At 41.1% G+C, this 26,233-nt stretch overlaps 1 protein-coding gene across 1 annotated transcript in view; it reads left to right on the top strand.

Moving 5' to 3' along the window:
* LOC115366506 (ecto-NOX disulfide-thiol exchanger 2-like) overlaps positions 1-26,233 on the top strand; it is a 189,081-nt gene that overhangs the window by 119,705 nt on the left and 43,143 nt on the right. Inside the window, exons 4-6 of the mRNA XM_030061992.1 lie at positions 5,839-5,994; positions 18,321-18,527; positions 22,267-22,500. Of these exons, the coding sequence (XP_029917852.1) occupies positions 5,839-5,994; positions 18,321-18,527; positions 22,267-22,500 (597 nt within the window). The remainder of the gene's footprint in view (positions 1-5,838; positions 5,995-18,320; positions 18,528-22,266; positions 22,501-26,233) is intronic.

Genomic DNA, 26,233 nt, shown 5'->3' with positions numbered 1-26,233 from the left:
ACCCTGGAAATTAGAGGAAACAGGAGGTGGGAAGGGGAGGGGAATGGGTGTCAAGAGGGAAGGAGAATGAAGAGGAGGGAAGGGAGAGTGTGACAGTAATATGAAGGTGCATGCTGACGTCAAATGCAAACTCTTTTTTTTCTTCTCTCTTCACTGTGCCTCTGATTTATGCCCAACTTCATTCCACAAACCTCCAGGAAAAAAGTTTAATATATTGTTGAAAGCAGAGGATTTCAAAGTGGGAGGTGGGCCTCCCCCAAGGGAACCGAACAGTTTCAGGCAGGCTCAGAGACAGAAGGTGAAAGTTAATGGAGGATTTCTAATTAACTGATATTTGAATTTTTTATTAGTTATCAAAAGGGGAGTGTGCTGTAGAATAGATTAAATATCATTTGGTTAAAGCGATAGTTCAGACATGCTTCACGGAAATTTGGCTTTCGTTCTCTGTCAGACGAACCAATAGATGCTTTTGGAGTCAAACTTTAAATGTATTTTTATTGATTTGCTTGCAGTTTGAACAGCAATATAAGGCAGTTCATGGATATTCAATTTCTGGATGTCTGTGGGATCATGCAGTTGCTATTTGCTCTCAACAGGCATTCAATAGATGAGATGAATTAAGAGTGGAGGCACCTTTTCAGAAGTTTTGTCCAAGGGGAGGTCCATGGTCTCTTTGAAAGGATGCGTTTGGTATTTTTCAAGCCAGGCCATTTTCAAATGTTGATACCCTTCACTGATAAACGTTCATAGCAGCTCCTTGCTTGTCCAGTTCGGCATTTGTTTTTGACCTTAAAAATCATTATAAATGTTCCTTTTGAAAACTGGAAACTCAGCACGGTCAAATATGTGTGTGAAATAGTTGCAAATTGTGCTTTCTAACTGTTTAATTCAGCATTTACAGAAATACATTGCATTTATCCTTCCACACTGTTCTGCTGCTAAGTCAGCTTATGCTGCATTCACTTGAACTTGGACCTCAGAATATCCGACTTGTAAATATCAGATCAGGGACAACATTGTGTTCACAGGGTCAGCTCAAGAGAAACTTCATAGAGGAAAATTCAGTTTTCTTCTTCGTCTTAGCATTCATTGATTTATCACACTGTGAGAGACATGTTGTAGGTTGTTAATTTACATGGCAGAAATTCTGAGTTAAAGTGAACTCCAGCACTAGCCAAGTGAACAGGAAAGTGGTATAGATGTGTACAAGAAAAATGTTACAAATGTCAACATTTGAATATGTCCTGTCTTGATAAATACAGAACATATCATTGAAAATGACTCTGGAACAGTGAAATGTACAGTAACAAAGGAATGCAGGGAGAAATGGATGAAAAATGCCAGAGAGCACAGGAGAGAGGGAAGAAAAGAAGATAAGGGATAAACACACATAGTGCTGTGTGGCCTTGTGTGGGCGGACAGAGAACTAGAAGGCTTCTTTTGATGTTTTTTGTTGAAGGGCGCTCTCATGAGCTCTGAGTCTCGGAGGGGTTGCTCACTGCAGACCTCTTTTGCACTGAAAACACTGAAACACTGGGTCATTGCTCTGTTAGTGATGAAACATGAAACATGGCTCCCAGACTGAGGCTTCATTGTTGCCATAGTGATGAGAGAGCCAGTGCTGCTTAAAATCCCCTAGAAGAGGATATAGTAAATAATCTCTCATCACACACATCTGCTACTGCTCTCTGTACATGCCCTGAGCTCTTAAAATAGAGCGCGCACACACACACACACACACACACACACACACACACGCACACATATGCACACACACAGGACAAGTAATGTGACAAAATATACTGAATATTTGAAAAACTGGTAAGGAATCTCACAGTTTACTCTTATCACTATGAATTACGAAGTTGCCAAAAAAAAAAAAAAAGATGTTCAAAGAAAAATTCCACCCCTTAGATACTTTTTAAACTTTTACCTAATCGGCGTGTTCCCGGTGAGATACAACGTGTCTTTTGCAGGGGAGACATGGCTAAGTTAGAAGTAAATTATGACAACACTTCATAAGTAATTGTTGATAACAAAGTGTAAAATACAGTAAACAGAAATGAGAGATAGAGAGGGGTACAGTTGTTTTACATTGTTATACATAACCAGTTTGAACCGTGCAAAACACTACATGAGGTATTTATGGTTTTCTTGTTTTTTTGTTGTTTGACTTGCCTACAGTTGTGGCTTATATGCATGGAGAGAGAGCAATGCTGATAGTGAGAATTAATGTTGTTTTATGCTTGCTACAGTGTCCACGGGGCAAAGAACGCAACTGGCAGAATGACGCGATTATGGCCTGAACGTTCAACTCAGGCTGTCATTCTGTAGATCTTGATATGTATGTAGCCTCGCATCGTCTTTTATTGAATTTACGTAAAGTAAAAGTTATGGCCACAGTATGCATAGATAACATTAGCTTTCTATATGTCTACCATGGGCTGCTTGCTGAGGACATCACCTCTCCTTCATTTTGACCTGAGTTACACCTCTTCACTCCTCCTGAATCCTCTTTGGTATTCCTTTTAAGAAAAAAGCAAAAGTCTCACCTTTATTCAAAATGCAACATGTCCTGTGGCTGCATTGCATTCTGGTCTATCAAGGCTGCTGTCAGTGGAGAAATTGGTATCTCTTTCTTTTCTGTGATTGCTCTCTCTCTCTCTCTCTCTCTTTCTCTCTCTGTCAGTGATTGTTATTGCAAAATGGTGAGTCCAGAAATAAGCCCTTGCTCTTTGATTCCAGGGGAATGACACCAAAATGTGACATTTACCATTGATGTTTTAGATTGTTGAAAAATTGGGTGATATTAAATTCCATGGTAGCTGCACCTGAAATATCTCAGATTTGGCTGGTTACCCAGAGAAATAGGAAACACCACAATAAAATGGGCTCAGAAATACAAGGTACTTTGCCAAAGTGTTAAATTGATTTAAGGTTTATTTCCCTTTAGAATACAATTTACACTAGGCAGAACTGAATTCTAATGAATGTCTCTGCAAAACCACTGCAATTTTTATCACATTTGCTTACAGTTACGGTGCGGACATGTTGGAGTAAGCTTGCATAGCTAATTGTTTTTATCTCTTTTACATATTTACACAGACGTACACAGGCTTTACTTGAACTACAGGTCATGAAAACTGAACCGACTGTGCCCCTAATCAGATCAGCTCTTCAACTAAATACAAACTTAATTTGCCCTCCGTTGACATAAAAATCATTAACATGACAAAGCCATCAAATTGAAAATATTTTTTAAACTTTTGCCTGGGGCATGCCAAACATCGGGAGCTGGATGGGATTGCCATGGCAAAGCAAACGGAGCAAAACAGATAAACAAAGAAATACAGAGAGTTATGCAGGCAGAGAGGAAAGTGCGCACACACACACACACACACACACACATATACGTACAAACTGACTCAGCCCAGAGCAGTCAGATCATGTCTATTGAAGGTAGTGAGCTGACCTGAGTTCAGAGTGCTTGAAGCAGGCGAAGCCGGGACGTAACCCTGGAGACGGCTTTTTGTCTGATCTAGATGTTTTCTGGGGTCAGATAGAGCCTGGTTTAATCCCACTCTCCGAATATATACAGCACAAACAGAAAGCAGAAGGAGACAGAGTGGCATGTAGTCAACAGCATGAAAGTAAAAAACAAACATAAAACTAACTATGGAACTATGGATGGATGGATGGATGTATAGATACATACATAGATAAGCTTTTGTGTTCAAACAGGAGTTTCTTCACATCTCTGTTAACTGTTCAAGCCTCTGTTGCTTGTTTCAAACAGTTTAAGTAGGCTGTGTACCATGGTGCTTGAAGTATATGTATACTATTTCTGTCTCTTTTCATTCAAGTTCAAGTTTATTTATAGCCATTAATAGCCTTTTACAATCTAAAGTGGCTTTACGGGCTGAAGTTCGTAGCCAAAAGGGGAGAAAAAAATCTTGGGAATGGTCACAGAGATACACTTTCCAGGCTGGCCAGGAGTACAGTGGATGCCGAGTGGGCAATTATTAAATCAAAAATCAAATCCAGTCAGTTAAACAAAATTAAATCAAAACAAATCTAATTAAAGAACGGATTTTGACATTCATTGTTGCCTCTTGTCCTCCGTGCAAATGCTTGCTCAGCCAAGCTGCCACGGCTGCCAAAGTTAGAATAATTGTCTGATGTGGATGCCATAAGATTTGCTTGGTGTCCCGACGATGGTGACAAGCTCCAGTTTGAGTGTTTTAAATAGAAGACACATGAAGATTGCATGCCTTGACATTGGATTGTGCACCATTGATCGATGTTGCCCTTATTGGAATTGAAAAAAATGCAACTCCACACTGCTTTTTACTCTTCATACTCATTAGAAAACACCAAATCTCGGTCATATGAGGGGGGAAAAATGGCAACACTTTCAGCTGCAGTGTGAACGCAGGTTTAGATAGACAGTTAAATAGATATAGTCGTAGATACATAGATGCAGGCAGTGGGAGGAAAATAGCCCATCCTGGCACGCTGGAATAGAAATGTACAGTACTGGCATACTGCAGTATGAATGCCTTCTTTGCCTCTCTCCCTCTTCCTCTCTTTCATTTCTGCTTTACTTATCTCTCTGCTGCTATCCATCTTCCTCTCCTCCCCCTCACCAGGAGAAGTCATCCATCGCTCTGGCAACCCAGCAGGGTTTTCCTTATCTCTTGCTTCCCCTCTCTCTGTCACCTGGCCAGAGACTGATGGTGAGGTCATCAATATGAGACAGAGAGAGCCCCGCCAACTACTGCAATATCACAGTTTTTCATCTTGTATCCTGTTTGGTTCAGCACCATCATGTCATTGATAACTTCTTTGGTCTCTATCCCTCTACCCACCTTGGACATATTATGTGCCTCATCTAAGTAGGTTTTTCTTTCAAAGATGACTTCGCTGAAAGAAAACCCCAAGCTATTCCTCTTGAGCTTACATTGTTCCGGTATTTTGTTATTCTTTTATTTCAGTTTTGTCTCCGTCAGACTGTTATCACTCATGGGGACGGAGACTTGGCATGAGTAGTATACACATACATAAACGCACATGCATGCAGTGACAGCATTTCACTTCCAATGTCTGCTGCAGCTGCAATCGAGGCTCATGGGAGAGGGCAATACATTTCCATTTCAAAAAGCATCATGCTGAGATAGTGTGTATATGCACGTGTGTGTGTGTGTGTGTGTGTGTGTGTGTGTGTGTGTGTGTGTATGTGCTCCCAAGTGCAGTCTAAAATCAGTACCTGTGAATAAAGCTACTGTGTTTTTTTTTTTTGTTTGTTTGTTTTTTTGTTTTTTTGTTTTTTGTTTTTTTGGGGGTTCACAATCTGAAATTTCTTTGTGTAAAGTTATAGGTCATCATTCAAAGAGCAAGGAGAAAAGGAAGGGAGGAGAGAAAGTGAGTGTGTTCGTGTACGAGTGAGAGACTTCGAGAATGAAAGACAGATACAGGAAGAGAGAGAGACAGAGTAAAAATAGTTTAAATATGCATGTTATTCATTAGATGATTTATTCATGAGTGGCTGATATATTCAGTTATTTATAAGCTGCTTGTGTGTCACTGCTGTTGACAGAAGTGTCACTCTGCGTTGAGGGAGGAAGTGCACAATGTGAAATGGAACATGAAATACCCAGTGTGGACTCAAACGATGCCCTGGTAAAGGTTAGCTGTTACTGATTAGCAGTTAGCAAGTTTGAACCAATATTTGTGTCTGTCTTGGCGTCGGTGTGTGTTTTGTTTACGTGTCCCTGCTTTCCCCGAGGTTCCTGTGACAATTGCTGTGTATTCTCATCCACATTTCTCTCCCGCCTCCAGATTTTGACCCCAGTCTTGGGCTGATGACTGGCATTGCCCCCATGAACCCCATGATGCCTGGCCTGGGCATGGTGCCTGCACCCCTCTCCCAAGATGTGCCCGTTGTCAAGGAGATCATCCACTGCAAGAGCTGCACCCTCTTTCCCCCCAACCCCAGTAAGTCTTACAGTAAGTCATCATTGATGTTATCTTAGATATCAGCATTGAAGGAATACTGCAACAAGGCCCATCTTCACCAAGTCTGGAAGCATGTTTTATTTATTGACGCAGTAGTGTACATTATCTATGACCTATCTGTGTCCTCCTCCGCATACTTGGGCTCAAACCGACACCCATGCACCACTCAGCAGGAAATTGTGCAACAAGAGAACTTGTGTGAAACAGAATAGACGAAGTGAGTATTCTTCCTTAATGTCACCTTTAATACCTCTTAGTACGTCTACCCAGCAGAGCATAGCTGATTTGCATTCACCTCTCATCAGAAAGACAGGGTGGGGTGGAATTAAAAGGGGATGGAGTGCGCATACACATGCGGCCGCGCACGTGTGTGCATGTCTGCGAATGTGTAATTGGAAGAGTGACCTCTGTGAAGACATAACACTCTGCCGCTGTGTTCAATATGCCAGGCCAAATAGGTGATGACTCTGTCTTCTTCCTCACTCATTTCCCCCTTATCACTATCTCTCCTCTTCATCTCTCTTTGCCTCTCTTTCTCCCTCTACTGTACTATCTCTCCGTATTGTCCTTCTCACTCATTTTCTCTCTCGCTCTATCCTCCACTGCATCTCATCTCCTCCCACCTCCTGTTAGAGAGGTCAAGTCCAGTTAATTACCTGATCACCCCTGTGTCCTCCAGCTACTGGCTGCAGTTCAGAGGTCTCTGTCAGGCTCTATCTATTACACAAACAGTATGCACAGATGCAGATGCAGACCCCCACACACTCGCTCCACGTGCACGCACGAGGGCTGTGCACTGTTAACTTTTGAACCAATACCAGTATGCAACGGTAGCTTTTTTCAGTACTTTACTCTCTGTGTAGTAACACAAAATTAAAATTCAGATGCAAAAATAAGTCTAAATTTCTCAGTTTCAAAATTGTCTGAAACTTCATTGTATGTACACAATGACAATAAAAGCTTTTATTCTACTGTTTCTTAGTTAGAACAGTTTGTATTTATTTTGAACCAACAAATATTCTCTCCCAACCCTGTCTGTATAAGCGCCAGCCTGTCATATCTAGGTGCCGACTTGCTGTGGAGCAGTAGCCAGCAAGCTGTAATAACCCCTTTTTGGCCCTTTCTGCCACCAAACCCTCCATAAAAGGGAGTTTAGGCCAAGATGGGCCAACATGGAAAAGGCAGAGCCAACGGTGAGGTCCATGAACGCCCCATTGCCACCGCTGTTTGTGTGATATTCACAGAAACTGTCACTGTGTCTCTGCGTTCATCCTCATTCACATCCCGAGCTGAGTCAAAGGAGGGATAATGTGATGGAGACACTCAACACTCTCACCGGAGTGTGTGTGTGCGTTGTAGCATATTCCTCACCATAGAAGAGGGAAAATCACTAGGTACACCTCTCTCAACTGGAGGTTTACACTGCATGAGCTGGCCTGGAGGCGGCAAACACGGTGGAGTAAAGTAGTCCTGTGCCTCTCTCTTTCTCTGTAATGTATACTCTCACCCAGATTTGCATTTTCAACAAGCAGTAAACGAGGAGGGATTTTTCAAAAGGCTCACAAGGACGCCTATCAATATTTATTTGAATTCACAACACAACCCACTCTCGAGGTACCCAAATTTGGCACCGACTGATCTAACATGGATTGGTACTCGGTAGTACAGTGTATTTCGGTCGATACCCTGTAAAGTACCGACTTCAATACCCAATCATAGCGCACATGCATACTCATGCACAAACATATGTACACAAACAAACATTTCTTCTAGATGTGCAGAAGTGTTGGAAGTGTTTGTGCATCTCAGTCAGGAATTAAAGGGAGCTCATGGCAAAAATGTTCATGAAATGGATTGGGAAAAGGGGTAAAGGGGCAAACATTTCCCCAATAATTAATTCAGTGCTGTATTTTGTTTGTATGTTTGTGTGGATTTTTTTTTTTTTTTTTTTTTTTACATGTGGTCCTGGTAGATCACCATATGTAGCCTAATTCATGGTAACCTATGACCAGAACACTTTTTCCAGTGTAGTCTGGTTAAGAAAATGGTGAAGGCGCTGATTAGAAAACAGTACATAGCCTGAAGCAAGAGGAAAATACTGACAACATATGTAATTTTGTCGTGCTGACATCATTGTGTCATGGCAGGCATATTTCCACAATTGTGCTGGAATTTGAAGCTCGTGAATGACGGTCAGGCGGTTTTAGTTAAAGTCAGAGTATGACATGTTGAAAGTGAGATTTGTGATCTGAGATGGCTGCCAGCACTCTGACGTAAAGTCTAGCATGTAAAAACTTTTCTCTCTTTTCTCGTCTAGCGTGACAGTTCCTCCTACTGTTCGTTCCTTCACCCGTTCACCCCAAGCTTAATCGTACATCTTAGTGGCAAATCTTAGCGGTACAAATTAAGCGTTCATCTGCCCACATGCAGTCCATATTTCTTACTTCACACAGAGCAGGAAGACAAGTGTGCTTCCCGGCGTTCTTGCCTCGGTGCTTTGCCTCAAGGAAATACTCAAACAGTAAAGCGGTCCCTTGAAAGAACAATATAGTGGCACTCCATCGATCAAAACCGTAATCTCTCAAATCTTCACGGCACTAATCTTTTATTTACATTTTAGAGATCAAAGTGGTTGTATGGGCTGTCTGCGCAAATGATACTGCCTTGTTTGGAGGCCTGTGTTGGTGGTAATGGGGCTAAATATTAAGTTTGTAGCAGCAGGAAGATGTTCACACCAGAGTAAATTCTTCCCAGAACAAATAAATTATGCAAATACCACGCTTGCCTTTCTTTATAGTGAGCAGATGATGCAAGAGGGCAACTTAACACTTTAGTACAGCGATCTTGTTATTAAAACCCTCCTTGGCTTTTTCTGCACAATTCTGGGCTGCTGTAGCTCTTCAGTGACTTACATGTACAGTAAAAATGGTCTATAAACTAAATGCAGGCTCAGCAGATCAACACAAATTGATAGGATACTGCAGTATGCATAGGATAGTAAATATTTGTTTTTGGCACCATGGGGATGGTGATGGTCTAACCTCTATTATCTACCATATTACTTTGGTATCTTGACCATGCTGTTTTTCAAAGAAAAGCCACAGTTGGCGGTTTACTGTTATACCGTTGACTAAATAATATTTCCCCTGGAATTATTCCTCTTGGCAATGCCATGATCTGGAGAGTGTATTTAAACAGTAGTAGAGGCTATTGAATGACTGTAGGAATGCAGGAAAAAAATGAAAACCAATCTATTTGTTCGGGGTGATCCTTCACCCCCTGAACAACCTCCCTGTGCCCTTGGGAAACTGGAATCACACAGCAATTTTGGGTTGGAAACTCAATGTTAAAGACTGGAAATCTGTTGATGTACCCTCAATGCATGTATGATTCTCTCACCTTGGTTTTGTGGCAGCTTACGAGAAATTGTCTTCTAAGCTTCACAATAAGGTAGATAAATATGTTATGAAGTGGAACAGATTGCTTACTCATATTAAGGGCCCTTAATACTGATCACAATCAGGTGACAGCCCTTTTAGGTGTAGTTTATTTATATTTTCTAATACACTCATGATAATGCTCCACGTTGCTATTAGAGTGCAGAACGTGCGTCCGAACCCAACTCGAGCCTATAATTTCGCTTGTCCTCCATTGGCAGGCTATATTTAATGCCGGAAATAGCCAACGTGTTGCCTTCAGCGTCGTCACGTCAACCCCAGCACTATCAGGAGGTTGCCCAGAGCAGACAGAAGGTCCATCAATTTTATTTATTCTACACTAGAGTTTCACTAAAATACCATAAATATGACCGAACCTGAACACAATTCATAAATTTTTGTCCGAACCTGGCCTGACCCGTTCGACCCCGATCCGCACTCTAATTGCTATGGCCTTGAATGTCTGTGCAGTCATTATAACATGATCACTTCTTTGATTTTAGTCTTTATGTTTGTACTTTATTTTATTTTGATGTATTATATTGTGAATTTCCTTCGGGATGAATAAAGTATCTATCTATCTATCTATCTATCTATCTATATTATCATTATTATTGGTGCTTTCATATATTATTAATGTGTTTCTCCAATTGTCTATTGTTTGTTGTTTCTGTGTTGTGTGTTTAAAAATCAAATAATGTTTTAATCATTATCAAAAAAAATCAGGTGAATACTACAGGAATACTGTAGGAATACTTCAGGCAGCACTGTTTGTGTGCATTCGTTGCTCTGTACCACGTTGATCCTTACCACAGCGACCCTGGTTTGGTTCCTTGCCAAGCCCTTTGCTGCATGTTATCCCCTCTTTCTCCCCTGCCTTTCCTGGTTCTCTCTAATGCCAAGCAGAGATCCCAAAAAAATCTTAAAAAAAAAAAAAGAAAGAAGCTACATTTAATGTGCAAAAATTGAAAAATTGATCCTATCACGGTGGGCTGCCACAGTGGGCAACACTAACTAAATTACCACCGTGAACAATTCTCTCTGCTAAAAGTGAAACCTAATGGTCTCCTCGCTAGGAGTGAAGAGAGAGAGAGTGAAGCGCAGATCATGTGACATAAATGGTGAACAGGCCAAACGACTGGCCATCACTGCCATCTGTAGAGGCCTGCCCTGTCACGAGCAGGGCTAAAAAGAAAAGAATAATCTGGTCACAATTCTAGAACATTTTTGTCTGACAGCTGGGAAACATCATCAGAGCCTTATTCAATAACAAAAAAAAAATGTCCCAGACAACGACCAAAATACCCCTAAAATCAGATCAAGAGAGGAAAAACTGCCTTCTGAAAAAAAATTAATTTCTTACCCTGGTGTGCATGTGCATAAACTCATACCCCTCCTTCATGCTTGCATTCTGTAAATAATTAAACGTGATCCTGGCGCTCACTCCCGCTGGGAAGGACCTTCCCACTTCTGCGAGAGAGAACTGTCTGTCTGATGAGTTTTTCAAGCCAGCCTCACATGTCATATCGAGGAGATGTCAATTTTAACCTAGACCATGGCAAAAGCTCCTCTGCACAGCGAGCCTGGGGAGTCTAGCTTTGAAACTCAGTGTATTTGAGTTCAGTCGGCGCTCTTGATATCTACAGTATCACGTGACTGGAACGGTGGTGTGATGTAGCCAGTAAAGTAGATCACACATGTTAAAACTGATTTCATGAAGCTTTCCCCTTCACCTGTAAGCCTTTACACACACTATGCTGGTCTTCAGGGAAGTAAATAAGATACTTTCAAGGGATGCATCTTAATCCTGAGGCTTAATGAGGAGTCGGCCTGTCAACTGCTCAACTTTACAACATAAGAGCTTGTCATAAACACTCATCCTCTGACTCAAGGCTACATGCTTTCCCCACATGAGAGCTTTCACACTTTCTATCACTGTTGGCATGGGGGAGTTAGAAAAGCTTTTCTTTTCTCCTCATGATCCCCATCACTAAATATAGTTATTTTTGAATTCCTTCAGACAAGGGAATGTAGTTCACTCTCATAAAGTGTATAATTTATTTTCTGAAAGGAGAAATCACATTAAATGTGATCCTGTGTAGTCAGTGGCTACACCATGGCACTGAAACTGCCAGGGTTAAGGGCTTCGTCTCTGCTGGTGCCACTCATACTAAAAATTAATGAACATGCTACACTCATAAGGCACTTTGGATAAAAGCATCCACGCAGTGGTGTGTTAAGATGTAATGTGGCATGCCCATTAGCAGACTAAGCCATGTGAATGTCTCTCTCTATCACCTTTTCCTCCATCTCATATCTTCTTCCTCCGTCCTAATTTTTCCTGCCATTTCCCCACCATCTCTGTCTGTCTGTCTCTTCCTCTCTCTTCATATCTCTCGCTTTCTTCTCCGCATGTCACCTGTGTTTTTTTCATTAAAGGCAATCAGGTGTCTTAGAAGAGAGTGGGTTGGAAAGCTAGACTTTAGACAAGGCCAGTTTATTTCCAGCATGAAAGTCTAGCACTTGTTTTTTTGTTTTTTTTTTTCTTTTGAGAGAGACAGCACTCCGGCCTTCTACAATAGACAGAAAGGCAGACTGTCAAAACTTTCCTTTCAAACCTATAGGAAGACAATCCTTGGTAGCAGCCATTTCTTCATAAATAAATAAATGAACAAATAACAGAGGAAATGCCATCTAAATAAAGCAACTCTTTTGGATGGGAATTTAACATAATTCATTGGATGAGATGGGACGACAGTCACCCAGAACCAACCAGAGCCGCTGAGTTTTTTTCTTTTTCTTTTTCTTTCCTCTTTTCTTGTAATTTTGTTTTTTATCTGCCTCGTAGGTTTTCTGATTCTGGGATTCCTCTAAGGGGGTCACAGCGTCATACAGCTCCGCCACAGGGGACAACACAGGGGGGTCGCAATAGAAGCTGACACGCAGCTTGTCCTTTTAATTTAATTTTCAGTAGGTCCTTCTTTGCATGTGTATGTACATTGTGTGGGTGTGTAAATGTGGGGGGCGGGGGTGAGAGAGTAGAAATGCTGAAGGAAAATGTTGAAAAGCTGCTGTCGGTCTTTTAACTCCCATAGCCATGTTTTTATGTGCTATACAGTGTCTGAGGTTAGAGGACGATTGTGAGTCACTGGCCTATTTCTTGAGGTATTTATGTCATATGTATAGCAGCCGGTAGTGGTCTTTGTGTGTGTGTGTGTGTGTGTGTGTGTGTGTGTGTGTGTGTGTGTGTGTGTGTGTGTGTGTGTGTGTGTGTGTGTGTGTGTGATGTGGACAGAGGGCAGCAGGTTACATATGGTGGCTATCACAGGAAGCGGGACCCCCAGCTACTTCACCCAGCCCTACATACAACTTCCTCCTCAATGACCTTTAACTGAACTGCATTGTAAGACTCTCGCTCTTCATATTTCATTCTCTCTGTATGTTCTCTCTCTCTCTCTCTCTCTCTCTCTCTCTCTCTCTCTTTCTCTCTCTCTCTCTCCCCCTCTCTCTCTCTGTCCCCGTATCTTTGTTTCTCTTTTACTCTTTGATTCTCTTTCATTTTTGTACTTTTTCTATGTCTGCCTCTGGGTCTGTCTTTTTTTGTGTGTTGTTTTTGTTTCTCCCTATCTCTGAAATTCAAATGCAAAAATGCCCTAGCTGTAATTTAGATTGCAATACAAGGGGTGTAACAGCTCTGAAACTGACACCAAAACCACGATACAAACGTCCACAGTCTCAAGTCGCAGTTCTGTCCTCCATCTTGTGGTCCCTAGATTATAACTCCTCTGTACAGAACTCTACATTGTGTGGAGCACACAGATGATAATTAATCTGACCAAAACATGTAAATTGAGTGTGCAGAGCGAGAAGAGGCAGGCTCGTCTAGACCATGGCAGAAAGTGTCTAAACTTTGGGACCTTTAGCGCTGACTACAGCTGTCTCTTCTCCTGCTGTTACCGTTAGTAATCACTGGCTGTCCCCTTAGTTGAGAGAGGTGTGAGACACTTGAGAAATATAATGATTCTGAAGGAGCCAACCAGCCATTTCCATGGTTCCACATGTTGTGCTGTTTAAGGAGAATAAAGAGAGGCACCGTCACAGGTGACACACAAAATGACCACCAACACAAGTACATTTTACCTGAGTTGGCCCACAAGTCAGGACAGAACAGGGATGAGGATCATTACTGGCTCCGAGTTGGAACAGGGTCACAGTTTCCAGACACCCGGGTCCCACTGAGCTGCAACCTTATCTACATTGCTGACTGCTCGTTATCGTTAGAGGTCGCATGGAGTTACATTATGATGCATTCAGGCTATATTCAGTAAAAATGCATATTGGGCGATGGTAAATTACTATGTTATCGTGATGTTCAAATGTAATTTATTCAGAGAAAATGGAATCAATGCAGTTGTTTAAAGGAAAAAATTGTAAACTTTTTGACAGAAAATATGATTTGTTGAACTTCCTAACACTATTTCTAGCCAGTATCTTACAATACATGAATTTAATACGACTCTTCACACATTAAACTGGTTTTGTTTGGAGAGTTGATGTTTTGGTATCATTAAAATGTGCAATGAAAATGTCGATTTTCTTATTCAGCCAAGCCCTCCAAAGAAATAAAATAAAAGAAACCTGAGGTGTGAACCAAAACATGGATTGGAGAATTGTTATACCCTTAATTACGCTACATACCTCAACAGTAAAGAGAAATGATGAGCGTAATATCATAATTTTGATTCAACACACAATGGTTGATTTATTGGTTACATTAATGACTGCTAATGAAAGGACGTTTTTGTAAAGCTGTTGATGAGCAGCTTGGCCAGCAATGCTTGCCTCCTAAACAGGATTTGGATTCCTTCATTTTCTCTTGTTACAGACAAATTGGGGTTTTATTTAATTTAAGCATGTATTTCATATAATTTAGTGTCTCTCTTTGTGCATTTGCAACTCCAGGGTTGTGTCCCGTTTGTCTTCAGTTCTGTTTATTTTCTCTCCTCCTTCACTACCACTTTACCTACCAGGAAGTAACCTCGGAGGAGGCAAGAAAAAGGAAGGGAGTGAAACTAATTGGGACAGTTATTTCTTTCACTCATCATAAAAGTCTGAGTCCATTACACATGAAGTGGTCTTACCACAAACATCCAGTCTTATAGCCAATCACAGGGCTTAATTGTATCCTGCATATTTAAAGTACAAGGCTCTATGGTTTTATTGCACTATTACAGAGACAATATTCAGCAACATTTTGTCATTAACTCTTGTCTAAATCTGCTTTTTATCAGACTAAATAAGCATTAGTTACTGTGTGCAGACTACAATCTACTTACATTTCAGGGATTTTAAGATTAAGCCAACAGGCAAGTTTACACATTGTTTTCAAGTTAAAATTCAGCCCTCAAAGTTAATAATTAAAATTCTTTATCTACAAGCATATCACTAATAGCCTGTAATTTTTCCAACCAAATAATTTTGACTGTCTTGTCTGCTATTTTTGTTGGCATCACCTTAAAATATAGTTGAGTGGAATGGCTTGTATGTGGTCAGGGCGCGGCAGGTGAAGATATTTTCTGACAGGAAGCTGAAAGCATTCAAACATTTGACAGTGTCACAAAGGAAATGAGGAGGTAGTGAAGGAAAGGAGGGAACATTTCGAGGGTAACCAGATGCACCCTGAATTTCTACGTCTATCTGTCTCCCTGTGTGTGTTTCTCTACCGCTGCCTGCGCCCACAGCGTGACACCCACACACAGACACAGACATCCTCTCTGTCTCTTGCCCTTCAGTGCTGTAGACCTACATTTCATCCACTGCTTCAGGGAATGACTCTGTGAGTCTCTTTAATGGTCATGACTTCCTCAGGCTCTTCTTCTCCGACATTTTTTCATCCATGTCAGACCTGTCTGTCTGTAATTACCCTCAAGGAAAAGACCAAAGATGCCCTTCAGAACCCTACTGTCTACGTGCCTATATTTCTAAAAAGCCCCCAGTAGTATTTCATCCGCCTTTCAAAGCCAAACATTTTGTAATGCAGTCACATCTCTAGTGAGTCTGGAAAAAAATCATTGGTTTTTAAAGGCATACTTTTATGAAGCAAGGATGCCAGCTAAATGTCAGAATGTTACCTTATCACCCTTTTATATTGTCCTCTTCACTCATCAGCTGAACCCTGTCAGAAAATGTAATTTGATGCTGAATCGTGCAATGAACCACACGCACCGCATTTTAGCTGACTGCAAAGTCAAACCAGGCGAGCTATCACCTTGGCACTGTCCTGGAGTTGTGTGTGTGCTCTAGCTTATGTGAGTATGTGCATGTTGGTTTTAATGCCATCATCATCTCCAAGGTTAGGGGACAATGGCATTTGGGCTTTGTGCCAGAGCAAGCTGTGACATGAGGAGGACAAAGCCATAAAGTACCTTTGATCTGTCCCACCATAACTTTACTACAGTTTCTCAGGCACTAAAGCTACAAGACTGGGAAATAGCTCCTCTTGGGCTCATCAGTTAAAGTTTCAAGTCCAACCTTTGAGTGTTGGATCAAAACTGCACTCCAATTTTTCTAATTTGGGAGATGATTGATGGAAAGTCTTATGATTTAGGCCATGACTTTATAGCCATGGGAAGCCACTGCGTTTCAGTTGCCTCGCTCAAAGTAACTGTACTGCTCATGAATGTGTTTGGACTACATCTCAGCATGCTCAGGTTACCTCCAAGTTATTTTCAGTTTTGGATGTCGCTTTGAAGATGCAACCCAGAATTTATTTGAGCAGTTAAATTTGGAATATTTCACCTATGTGCTTGTTGAGTTTGGTTTGTAGATATAAAAATAATCCTGGTGTAACTTTATTAAACTGTCCTAATAAAACAGAGCATGTTCACTGGCGTTTCTACAAACATTACAAATGTCAGCAAATGTTTCACAGCCTCAAAATCCATTTTAAAACTGTTTTTTTAATTTGTCACATGCTGCCAGTCTTTGTATCAAACACACAGTCGATAAATGTCACTGAAAGAACCAAAAATGTCAATCAATATATCACTGTAGCCACAAAACAAGTAGTGGGACAACAGCCAGTGTTTTCTAATTAATATGCCATGTAAAATTATCATACCATACCTAATCCTATCAAATCTTATCCTATCCTTAGGTCATAAACACACAAAAACACAAGACTGAAAACTTTTATGTCAGGATGTCACATAATACATGGTGCCTTAATCCGCTCCAACAGTAAATGGGAGATGCACAACATTTTTGCTCGTTTCTCACCTTAGCTATTCTATAGTGATGTCAACAGGAAATCTCTCTTTTTACACCCACAATCAAGTTTACTATTTTTCCCATTTCATTATCATTATCAGATTTGCATTTTGATAATATCACAGTTTGAAAGTAGCTATACGTCATTGGCATATTCCTTTGGGACAGAGTTTTCCTTGTCCACAAATATCAGACTGACTTTCTGACACCATAGTAACAGCATTCCCGAATTAGTTTAGTGAGCTGTGCAAACACCGAGGCCCAGATTAACTGGTTCCCTCGGCGGAGACTCAACCAGTCACACATATCGAGGATGGAAGGCTCGGTCTTTTGGAGATTAGATCGATCAACATTTATCTTTGCTCAATCATTCATGTCTTTCATGCAACACACCATCGACATGAGAGGATCAACCTCTCTGTGGCCAAAGGGATTTTATTTTCACGCTTGGAATGGTGTCACATTAGCATTTATTTAATATAAAGGGGATTCAAGCATATTGCCCCATGTTATCAGTAATCATGTTATAATTCCGTCATGCCATGGTCATGGGGAATGATTTCTTGGGTAGTGGTTTAGCATGATTTAATTGGTTTTCATACCAGATTCCCCTGCCTTAGATCATGTTGTTGAATGTCATTAAAAGGGTGTGAATAAGTCCTTTTCGACGGTAGAAACTTAGCGAGGGGTGATGCACCATCGCACCTATTTCATGGATTCTGGAATTGTGGCTAAAATATGGTTTGGAGGAAGTCGCTTTGCTGTCAGTTTTGATTGGTCAAACGTTGTCATGACAGCACTTGCACAAATGTGCTTCACGATTAGGTGGCTACAACACAACACAGCCATTAAATGCAGCCAATGACAGACAACAAACTGTGAAAATGAATGGCAAAACAGTATTCAGCAGGAATGTGGCTGTATTTACAAAAAAATGTATTTAAAAGATTCTTATAGCCTTTATGGCTGGTTCCTCAGACAGTGGACATGGAAACAAAAGCTAATCCTGTGACTTTATAGCTCTGCAAATACAGGCTCTGAAAGGTTCTGTGCTTCCTGTGGTAGCTGAAAGAGCTAAAATGGTGTGAAACTAAATGGGACACAAAGGACCAAGAACAAAACATTACCCAGTAGATGGTGCTTCTGTGTTATATTCTTAATAGTTTCTGATTTTCACTTCCACAGTGTGGCTTAACTAAAGGGCAATTTAGAAGGATTCAGTGCACTCAGCGGTCACACAGTGTTTATTAGTTTATTACTCACATGAATCTAGGCATTTCACCAGAGGAGTTAGCCTGCAGGCTTAGACAGAAATGGCGCCTCTAGAGCAGATAAGGGTTCATTGTCTTGACAGTTCACCAGGAAGGAAGACTTTGGCTGCTGCTGATATTGATCCTCTTACCTAATGGTTATGGGATGTTCTTTATAGCGCACTGTATGTAGAAAGACCATTAGGTCACCTTGTGGGCACACACTTCTGTCTATTTTCAGCGCCATTTCTGTCTATTTTCAGCATGTGTAGCAAGCCCTAGTTCCTACAGCTGTACCTTCAACTGTAAAATCATCTTTTTCTTTTCTCTGCCTCTCCATGTTTGACAGACCTTCCCCCTCCGGCCACCAGGGAGCGCCCTCCAGGGTGTAAAACAGTATTTGTTGGCGGCCTGCCAGAGAACGCCACCGAACAGATCATCATGGAGGTGTTTGGACAGTGTGGTGACATCATCGCCATCAGAAAGAGCAAGAAGAACTTCTGCCACATCCGATTTGCTGAGGAGTTTACTGTGGACAAGGCTCTCTTCTTGTCTGGCAAGTTGTCTTTGTCTTTACTCTAAAACCAGTGTTAAGAGTTATTTCCTATTTTGTAAGTACTAATATGGACAATATTTCATCCTATTTGATTCTTTTATGATCATGTGAGGCCCATTTTATGCCTGGTACTCATCTGTCTTGCACATTTTTGGTGATGTTGATGCCAAATTCTCAGTGCTGAGCCCTGAGTCCCCAACAATAACCCAGTCTTGTCTTTGGGAATGTAATAGTTTACACTGGGCTGAAAGGTCAAAGGATAAGAGCTTTCCTTTTTACTAAAGTAGACAATATTGAATCTGTTGAGGCTGCCTATAGTGTCAGTCCTCTGCTATCAGTGCACCCCACCCCTCTCCTGCTGCCCCAGCAGTCCTTCACCTGAGGAGGAGAAAGAATGATGAGCTGTTAACCTTTACTCTGATGGAGATGAAAGGGCTGATATCCATCATTCAGCCCTACATTTCTCCACCCTCACACATTCACTTGGGATAGTGATGGATAGATGAACAGATAGATCGATGGGTGGAAAGTTGCTGTACCTCATACTGATTCTGTGAAAGTGAGGGGTTTGGGATGATTGCATGAATCAAGGAGGGAGCTGTGTTTCTTGGAGGTCAGACAAAGACCAGATAAACAGGCCCCTTCTCAATCACATATGGACGCCGATATAAGATATTCAGGCCATTCACTAGCTAGCTAGCATATTTGCAGTTTTTTCCTTTTTGCTATTTATAGTCATTGTGCTTTCCACATGTGCGGCTATGCCAGTCCTGCTGTCCAGTATGCCAACTGACAGAATAATTGGTACAGTTACTGTGGTGTGTTTTTGTTTGTTCTGCTGTCTTACTGAATATTTTATGACTAAATGCGAGGTCCATTTACATTTTGCTCTGCATCTAGTAGGGAACTGCTGCATTGTGTTACTCTAATGTAATAGGTCAGTATCAATTAACCAGGTCAAAATCTTTATGCATGCTTTGCAGTTGTCAAATTTAAGTTCTTATCAAATAAAAAGGGAGTGGTGGGTATTTATGAAGCTCCATCTTGAACAAGTCAGCACAGATTTACAGCATAAGTATACAGAAATAAACGAGGCCCTGACAATCATAGGAGCAGCAACCAAGCTAAGGTGAATGGTTGCTATGTGGGCATTCTTTACATGCAATCAGATTTGCGGTTATAGTGTGTGGGAGTTCAGCCTAACATCAGCCTAACATAGAAACCCTGTGATCAATGTATAAATTCTCAGCATGTGTGGTGATTATGGGCCAGCACATTTACAGCCAAGTAGTCGAAAGCTTTCTCTGCCAGATTTCTCTGATAGGTGTTAAACAGATTCTCGTTTAAAAAAAAAAAAAAGTGAGAAGAGCAAGCAAGCGAAAACATAAAAATAATTTAAATAAAAACGCTCAATATCAGTCTCTATATCACATTTTAATGCACCACACAAGTGTTTGCTCTTTGAATATTATCAGAACCTTCAGATGCTGATGAGAACACATAAATGAAACACCAGAAGAGGTACATGCTCCTTTTCATGCTCCTTAATCTATTAAATACCTAGCGAGTTTCAAACGTGTTGCATTTTAAGAGCTAAAATAGAGTACAATGATGAAACAACTGAAACTATTCAATTTAGAAAACAGAAAAAAAATGTGGCTTGTATGCTCAAATCATCAGTGCTGATTTCAAATGTTCTCTATTTCACAGACGTCTATTTACAGTTTTATCTACTGGCAAGAGACCTGTTTGATCAAATATCGGCCTATTTCCCAAGCATCACCTCCCCAGCATACAAACACACACACACACACACACACGCACACACACACGCACACACACACATGCACGTACAGAAATCACTCACCACAAGTGTGGGCTGCCAGAAGTGATTAAACTGTTGTAGCACATCATGTCATTGTATGGCTCTCCGACATTGATTGACAGACAGCTAATTGAAACACAACCAAGTGCATCTGATTAGTCACAAACTTCATATTAAACTTTGTCGAGCTGTTTAGCTACATCCAATTAGGGAAAGGAATGCCACCCAATTAAATACTTAAAGTTGAGACTGCACAAAAATTTGCATTACAGCATTTTTTTTTTTTTTTAATGGAGGACGTAGGTGACACATGGCATTCATTAAACACTTTTTAAAATTTGTGAAGCTTTTTTGGGTTTTTTGTATTACCTTACCTACATTTTCCCAGCAGATTTTATAGCCCAGATGTCTTAAATCTGTCTATGCAACTGTTGGTCATATATCTCTGTATCTCAAAGCCCATTGGAGACACCAGCCTCTCCAATAATACCCACTGCATTATTAAATGTGTGTGTGTGTGTGTGTGTGTGTGTGCGTGCACACGCGCACACACACACACACACAGGATGAATCTGTGCATTAGCTTGTGTGGGCATGTCTTGTGATTTCATCTGTCTCTCTATTATCCATATATTACTCAGATGACTGAGCTGTGTAGCTTACCCATGAATAATACCACACCCACCCACACTCACACATACACATACACTCAAGCCCCCACCCACCCACACACACACACACACTCACACACACACACACACACACACATAGATTCCAGCAGCCTCAGCACACTGAGATCTCCCTCTATGAAATATTGAAGCGGACTGGGAGCCTGAAGCACAGAGCGCAGGCTGAGGTAGAAACCCTGAACTCACTTTCTTCTGGTCGCGTCCACTGCTATTTCCTGTGATGGGAGTGTGTGTGTGTGTGTGTGTGTGTGTGTTTGGTGTGTGCGCATGTAATTGGAGCGAGTTGTCTCAGGGCTCGCGGAGGACTTGTCCTGCTTAGCGACTGCACACTATACTATAAGCACACCAGGCACTCACAGATCATTTGAGACAATCAATTACCAAAATGAGGATGATTGCACTTCAGATCCACAAACAGCCAGCGAAATGAGCTTCGAGTGTCAGGTGGGAGGCTGTGAGGTGATCCAGAGTTACCAGTGAAGTAATTAGTGCCTCACACTGTTGTATGCATGGTATCTCATACTGTTGTATAAACAGTACAGAGTGAAATATGACATGCACAGCTTTAGTTACTGTCTATACATCTGGATTGTAGAAGAGCACATGGAGGAAACAGGATGGATGCATCAGTTAAAGCCTGTCAGACATCCTTTGTGTGTGTGTGTGTGTGTGTGTGTGTGTGTGTGTGTGTGTGTGTGTGTGTGTGTGTGTGTGTGTGTGTGTGTGTGTGTGTGTTTGTGTGTGTGTGTGTGTATGTACATCTGTGTATATGTATGTGTGTGTGTGTGTGTGTGTGCATCTTTCTATCTCTGTCAATGTATCTGCCTCTCTGCTTGTGTATTTCTGTCTATGTTTATCTCTCTGTTTATCTGGAGGAAAAAGAGGACATGTTGATCAGTTTAACCCTGTCAGAGAGCCTGTTTTGTGTGTGTGTTCATGTATCTGTCTTTCTGTCTACCTTTTTGTCCTCTTATCTATCTATCAGAGTATCTGCCTATCTGTGCTTGTGTTTCCATCTGTGTTTATCTGTGTCTCCCTGGATTTGAGAAGGTGTTTGATAGAAATTGATATTTCACCTTGTCGCCAATCTTATCCAGTCATCTATCTGTCTCCGCTATCCTCCACGACCCCGATTTCTCTCCACAGTCGCTCTACAAGCCATCATTTTCTTCCTCCTTCCTTTCCCACCCATTCGCCTGATCATGTTTGTTGTAAACCTCTCCAGGCTACCGCATCCGCCTGGGCTCCAGCACAGACAAGAAGGACACGGGTCGTCTTCACGTGGACTTTGCCCAGGCCAGAGACGACCTGTATGAGTGGGAGTGTCGCCAGCGCATGTTGGCCCGAGAGGAGAGACACCGGCGTAAGATGGAGGAGGATCGCCTCCGGCCGCCCTCCCCTCCCCCCATCGTCCACTATTCTGAGCACGAGTGCAGCCAGCTGGGAGACAAGCTCAAAGGTTGGGAGACCAATATGTAACATCCATACATACTAAGTGCCCACGTATACACAGTCTGCATTTGGACGAATACATCCACCTGAGGAAATTCACTTGCCAGTTTTTTTTTTTATTTATTTTTTTTATTTTAACTGATTTAAATTCCCTTGATATTAGGGAATTTAAAATGCAGCCTGGTAAGAGACAAAGTGTTTGCTTAAGTTGATTAAAATTTACTGTATGTCGAGTCAACACAAAAGGTAGCCTTAACTCCTGACATTTCACAATATGTTCCTTGGGGTGCACAGATTTTTGTCTCAATTGAGTGTGTTCTGTTGCTGCTTCCACTTGGGAATGTAAAGCAACCCTATGCACATTTTAAAGTTACAGTATAGTTCAATTGAAGTCACTGACCCACCAGAAATCCCTTACACTTTTACTGCTTTTACACCGAACAAACAAATGTTCGGTTTTACATGTTTTTTTTTCTTTTCGTTTTTTCCCCAGCACTACCCTCTGGAAAAAAAAAAAAAAAAGAAAAAGCGTGTGGCTCTTATTACATTAACAGTACTCCTGGACTTCATATTCCACCTTGACACCTTGAAGTTAACTGGTGTCATGATCTTTCCACACTACTAAATTGCAGAACTTTCTCCATGCTTCTGCCCTCTCATTATTAGGATTTATCATATATTCAATAGGTTAAAATTACATAGAGTTTACCCACATTGTACAGCATGTCCTTTGTCATCACACCTATGCTGTTTGCAGAATTGAGATGAAGCGTATTAATTTCCACAAACAAAAGTTGTTTGCTACCACAGAGAAAAAACAGAAGCCATGCACAAAACAACAAACAAAGGCGTAGACATAATATACACAATGCATCATCCACACAGTAGATAACAGGCAGAGTCATTGAAGGGAAGCACGTAGCTCTACTACAACACCAATACGTGGGACAAGAACAAACAAGTTCTGCTGTCAATATGTTAAGCAATAACAACAACATATGGAATTGCCACATACAATGAATCATTATCGCAAATTAGCCAGTGAACCATTTGCACTGTTGCTGATCGGAGCCAAAGCCGATAATTACCCGGGACCACTGAAGGGTTCAGACATAAATGTTAGGTTAACTAGTTCACCCGGACCCCAAGTCCTTGGATGGTGGTGGGATTTAGATCAGTGTGAAAAGGCTGTTTCAGAAATCCAATACTCATGTAAGCACTAATGGCCACATCACTCAGTGTGTGTGCCTATACAGTTGAGTGGTTAAGTCCTAGTATCAAGTTCTGACTAAGCTACCTTTTTCTCCTGTGAAAAAGGTAGGTTTTTAAAAGTGTAATGGCAGAACTTCCTGTTAAGCCTTCTGGAGGTGTTTTTAACCTAGTACAATAAAACATCTGTCGTGGGAGACTTACAGTTGATAACCCCGCTGACATAACTGCTCTCATCCGACCTTCTTTCCTTTGACATCCAAGTGAGGTTTGTCCGCAGGCACTCTCAATAAAATAGGAGAGGGGATAGCTGCATCAGATCCTGAGTAGTGGTAAAAGACCGGTTCAATATGTTCTTTTTGTGTAAAAGCCCTGTTGTTTTTGCCGATAGGCCACTTCACACCGACCATCGTCATCTATTTGCACCTGTCCATTCAGCTGTGTGGAAGAAAGGCCAATCTGTTCAATTGCACCCATTTTTCTAGTGATTGGACAAACAATTGTTTGTTCAATTTGCACATCTTGTAGAATACATATGAATTCACACCGTAAAGAAAAATAATGAGAACAAGAGGGAACAAAAAAAGGAAAAAAAAAAGCTTCTTCTTTCGTTTTTCAGCTTTCATCTGTTTTTCATCACAGTAAAAGAATAATTTCACATAAATGCAGCCCCATTTATTGAGGTGTTGTAATGAGTCTATAGCGTGTACGGCTCCATACAGCTGTTCACAGTGCTTCTTGAATGCTGATCTTACAGTAGGTGTTTGTTCCTGACACACTCAAAAGTGTGGTAGTTTGTTTTTTTTTCTGTTTGTTGCTCTGGATATAGAAGAATCTGTTTTTGCAGGTTTAAAATAACTTTCCCATCCGTTCCTTGTCAGAATAGCTCTGACTTCAGGAGAGAAAGAAAGGGACAGAAGGAAGGATGGAGTGCTGAGCGGTTCCATGGGTATATTTTCTGATAAAGTAATGTAATAAATACATCCTTCCATTTGAGTTTGTGTGTTTATGTCCAGTTAATGCCTCAGCAATACCCATTTTATGGAAAACTGAAATTCTTTGGCCTCTGGTCATTGTCAGTGATTGAATGCTACTAATATTTCTCCAGACTGTCTATTAATAACGTTGCTGCAGGGTGCTTGTATTATTAGACTTGAGTCAGAGTATAAACAAAGAAGAACACCTCAGGGATTTATGGAGATAACACCTTGATTCAATATCTAAAGCGGTGATGGATCATCATTCATGCAACCCATCTGATGTATCCCAGGAAATGTGTGTATCTGTGTGTTTATGTGTGTGTGTGTCGGAGCATCTGCAGAACCCAGTTTAAATAAATTTATAGCCCCCCAGCTGCTTGGTCTGTAAGGAAGCTCAATAATGTGTATATGTGTGCCTGATGTCTGCGCACCTGTGTTTGTCTGTGTGTGTGTGTGTGTGGGTGTGTATGTGTTGCAGGGGTCTAACGAAATATGCTGCGCTCTGACGCCTTTGTGTGGGAGTGTAGTCAATCCCATCCTCCACAGATGTGTAAGCACAATGAGGCAGCAAAGGAAAGGACAACCACAGCGGAATAACAACAATAGAAATCAATAAAGTCTACTGACATCATCTGATTATTCAGCAGGCAAAACAGGAATACTGCTAAACAGCCAGGGCTTTATAAACAGCAGCTGATATTACATGGCGCTCACCTTTTCTGTAGACACTGGAGACATTCAGTGAAGTTGTTTACCAGAGGCATTCATAGAAAAGACTGGAGCTGATTGATTTTGATGGGAGCTGTTCTCCTTATTTCACCTCCTGCTGTCTTATGTTTGCTGTATGGATATGATCATTTTTTATCTTTTAAGGCCTTTCCCCTCCTGACTCTCATTCCTTTACTTCACCGCCCCCGTTCTTTTCGCCTCCCAGATGAGAATAAGGTTTTGGATTTTCTTTTTTTTTTTAATCTTATCATGTTTATTTTCTCCCTCTTTCTTCTCCTCCACTTCCTCTGCTTTTGCCCTGCAGGCAGCGGTGCCCAGAAAACATTTTGAGGTTGAATAGATGTTGATGCAGTGGCCTGCACCAGCATTGAACACCGGTGTAAATATAGTGCCAAGATGAAAGTTGAGATGTTGTCATCCATAGCTGCTGCCTGCATCATTTTGTGAAGTCAGGACCTAAATATCTCTCCGATATCAGTTGGAGACAGTTTCCAAACAGTATCCAAAGCTGGTTTAATATAACCTTTTGTGTTGCATTTTTCATTTGACTTTTTATTAACCAGGGGCCTGGGTTTACATTTTCATGTATCCTCTTTCCTCCCCCTCCACTTTGCGTATTCAACATTTGGTTGTTGGTTTCTTAATATATTTATTTATTTTTTACTAACTCATTTTCTTGGGATTGTCTTTTCATCCTTTTGAGTAACATATACATTTGTGTATATTTAGATATTTTTAATATTTTGAACAGTTATTCATAGTGCTTGCTTCATTTGTGTGGTTGTACATGGTGACCTACCTGTCTCATCACTGGATTTGCCT

This window comes from Myripristis murdjan, chromosome 10 (assembly GCF_902150065.1).
Source record: "Myripristis murdjan chromosome 10, fMyrMur1.1, whole genome shotgun sequence".
Classification (NCBI taxonomy): Eukaryota; Metazoa; Chordata; class Actinopteri; order Holocentriformes; family Holocentridae; genus Myripristis; species Myripristis murdjan.
The sequence above is the reverse complement of the archived record's forward strand: the minus strand, read 5'-3'. Positions and strand labels throughout refer to the sequence as shown.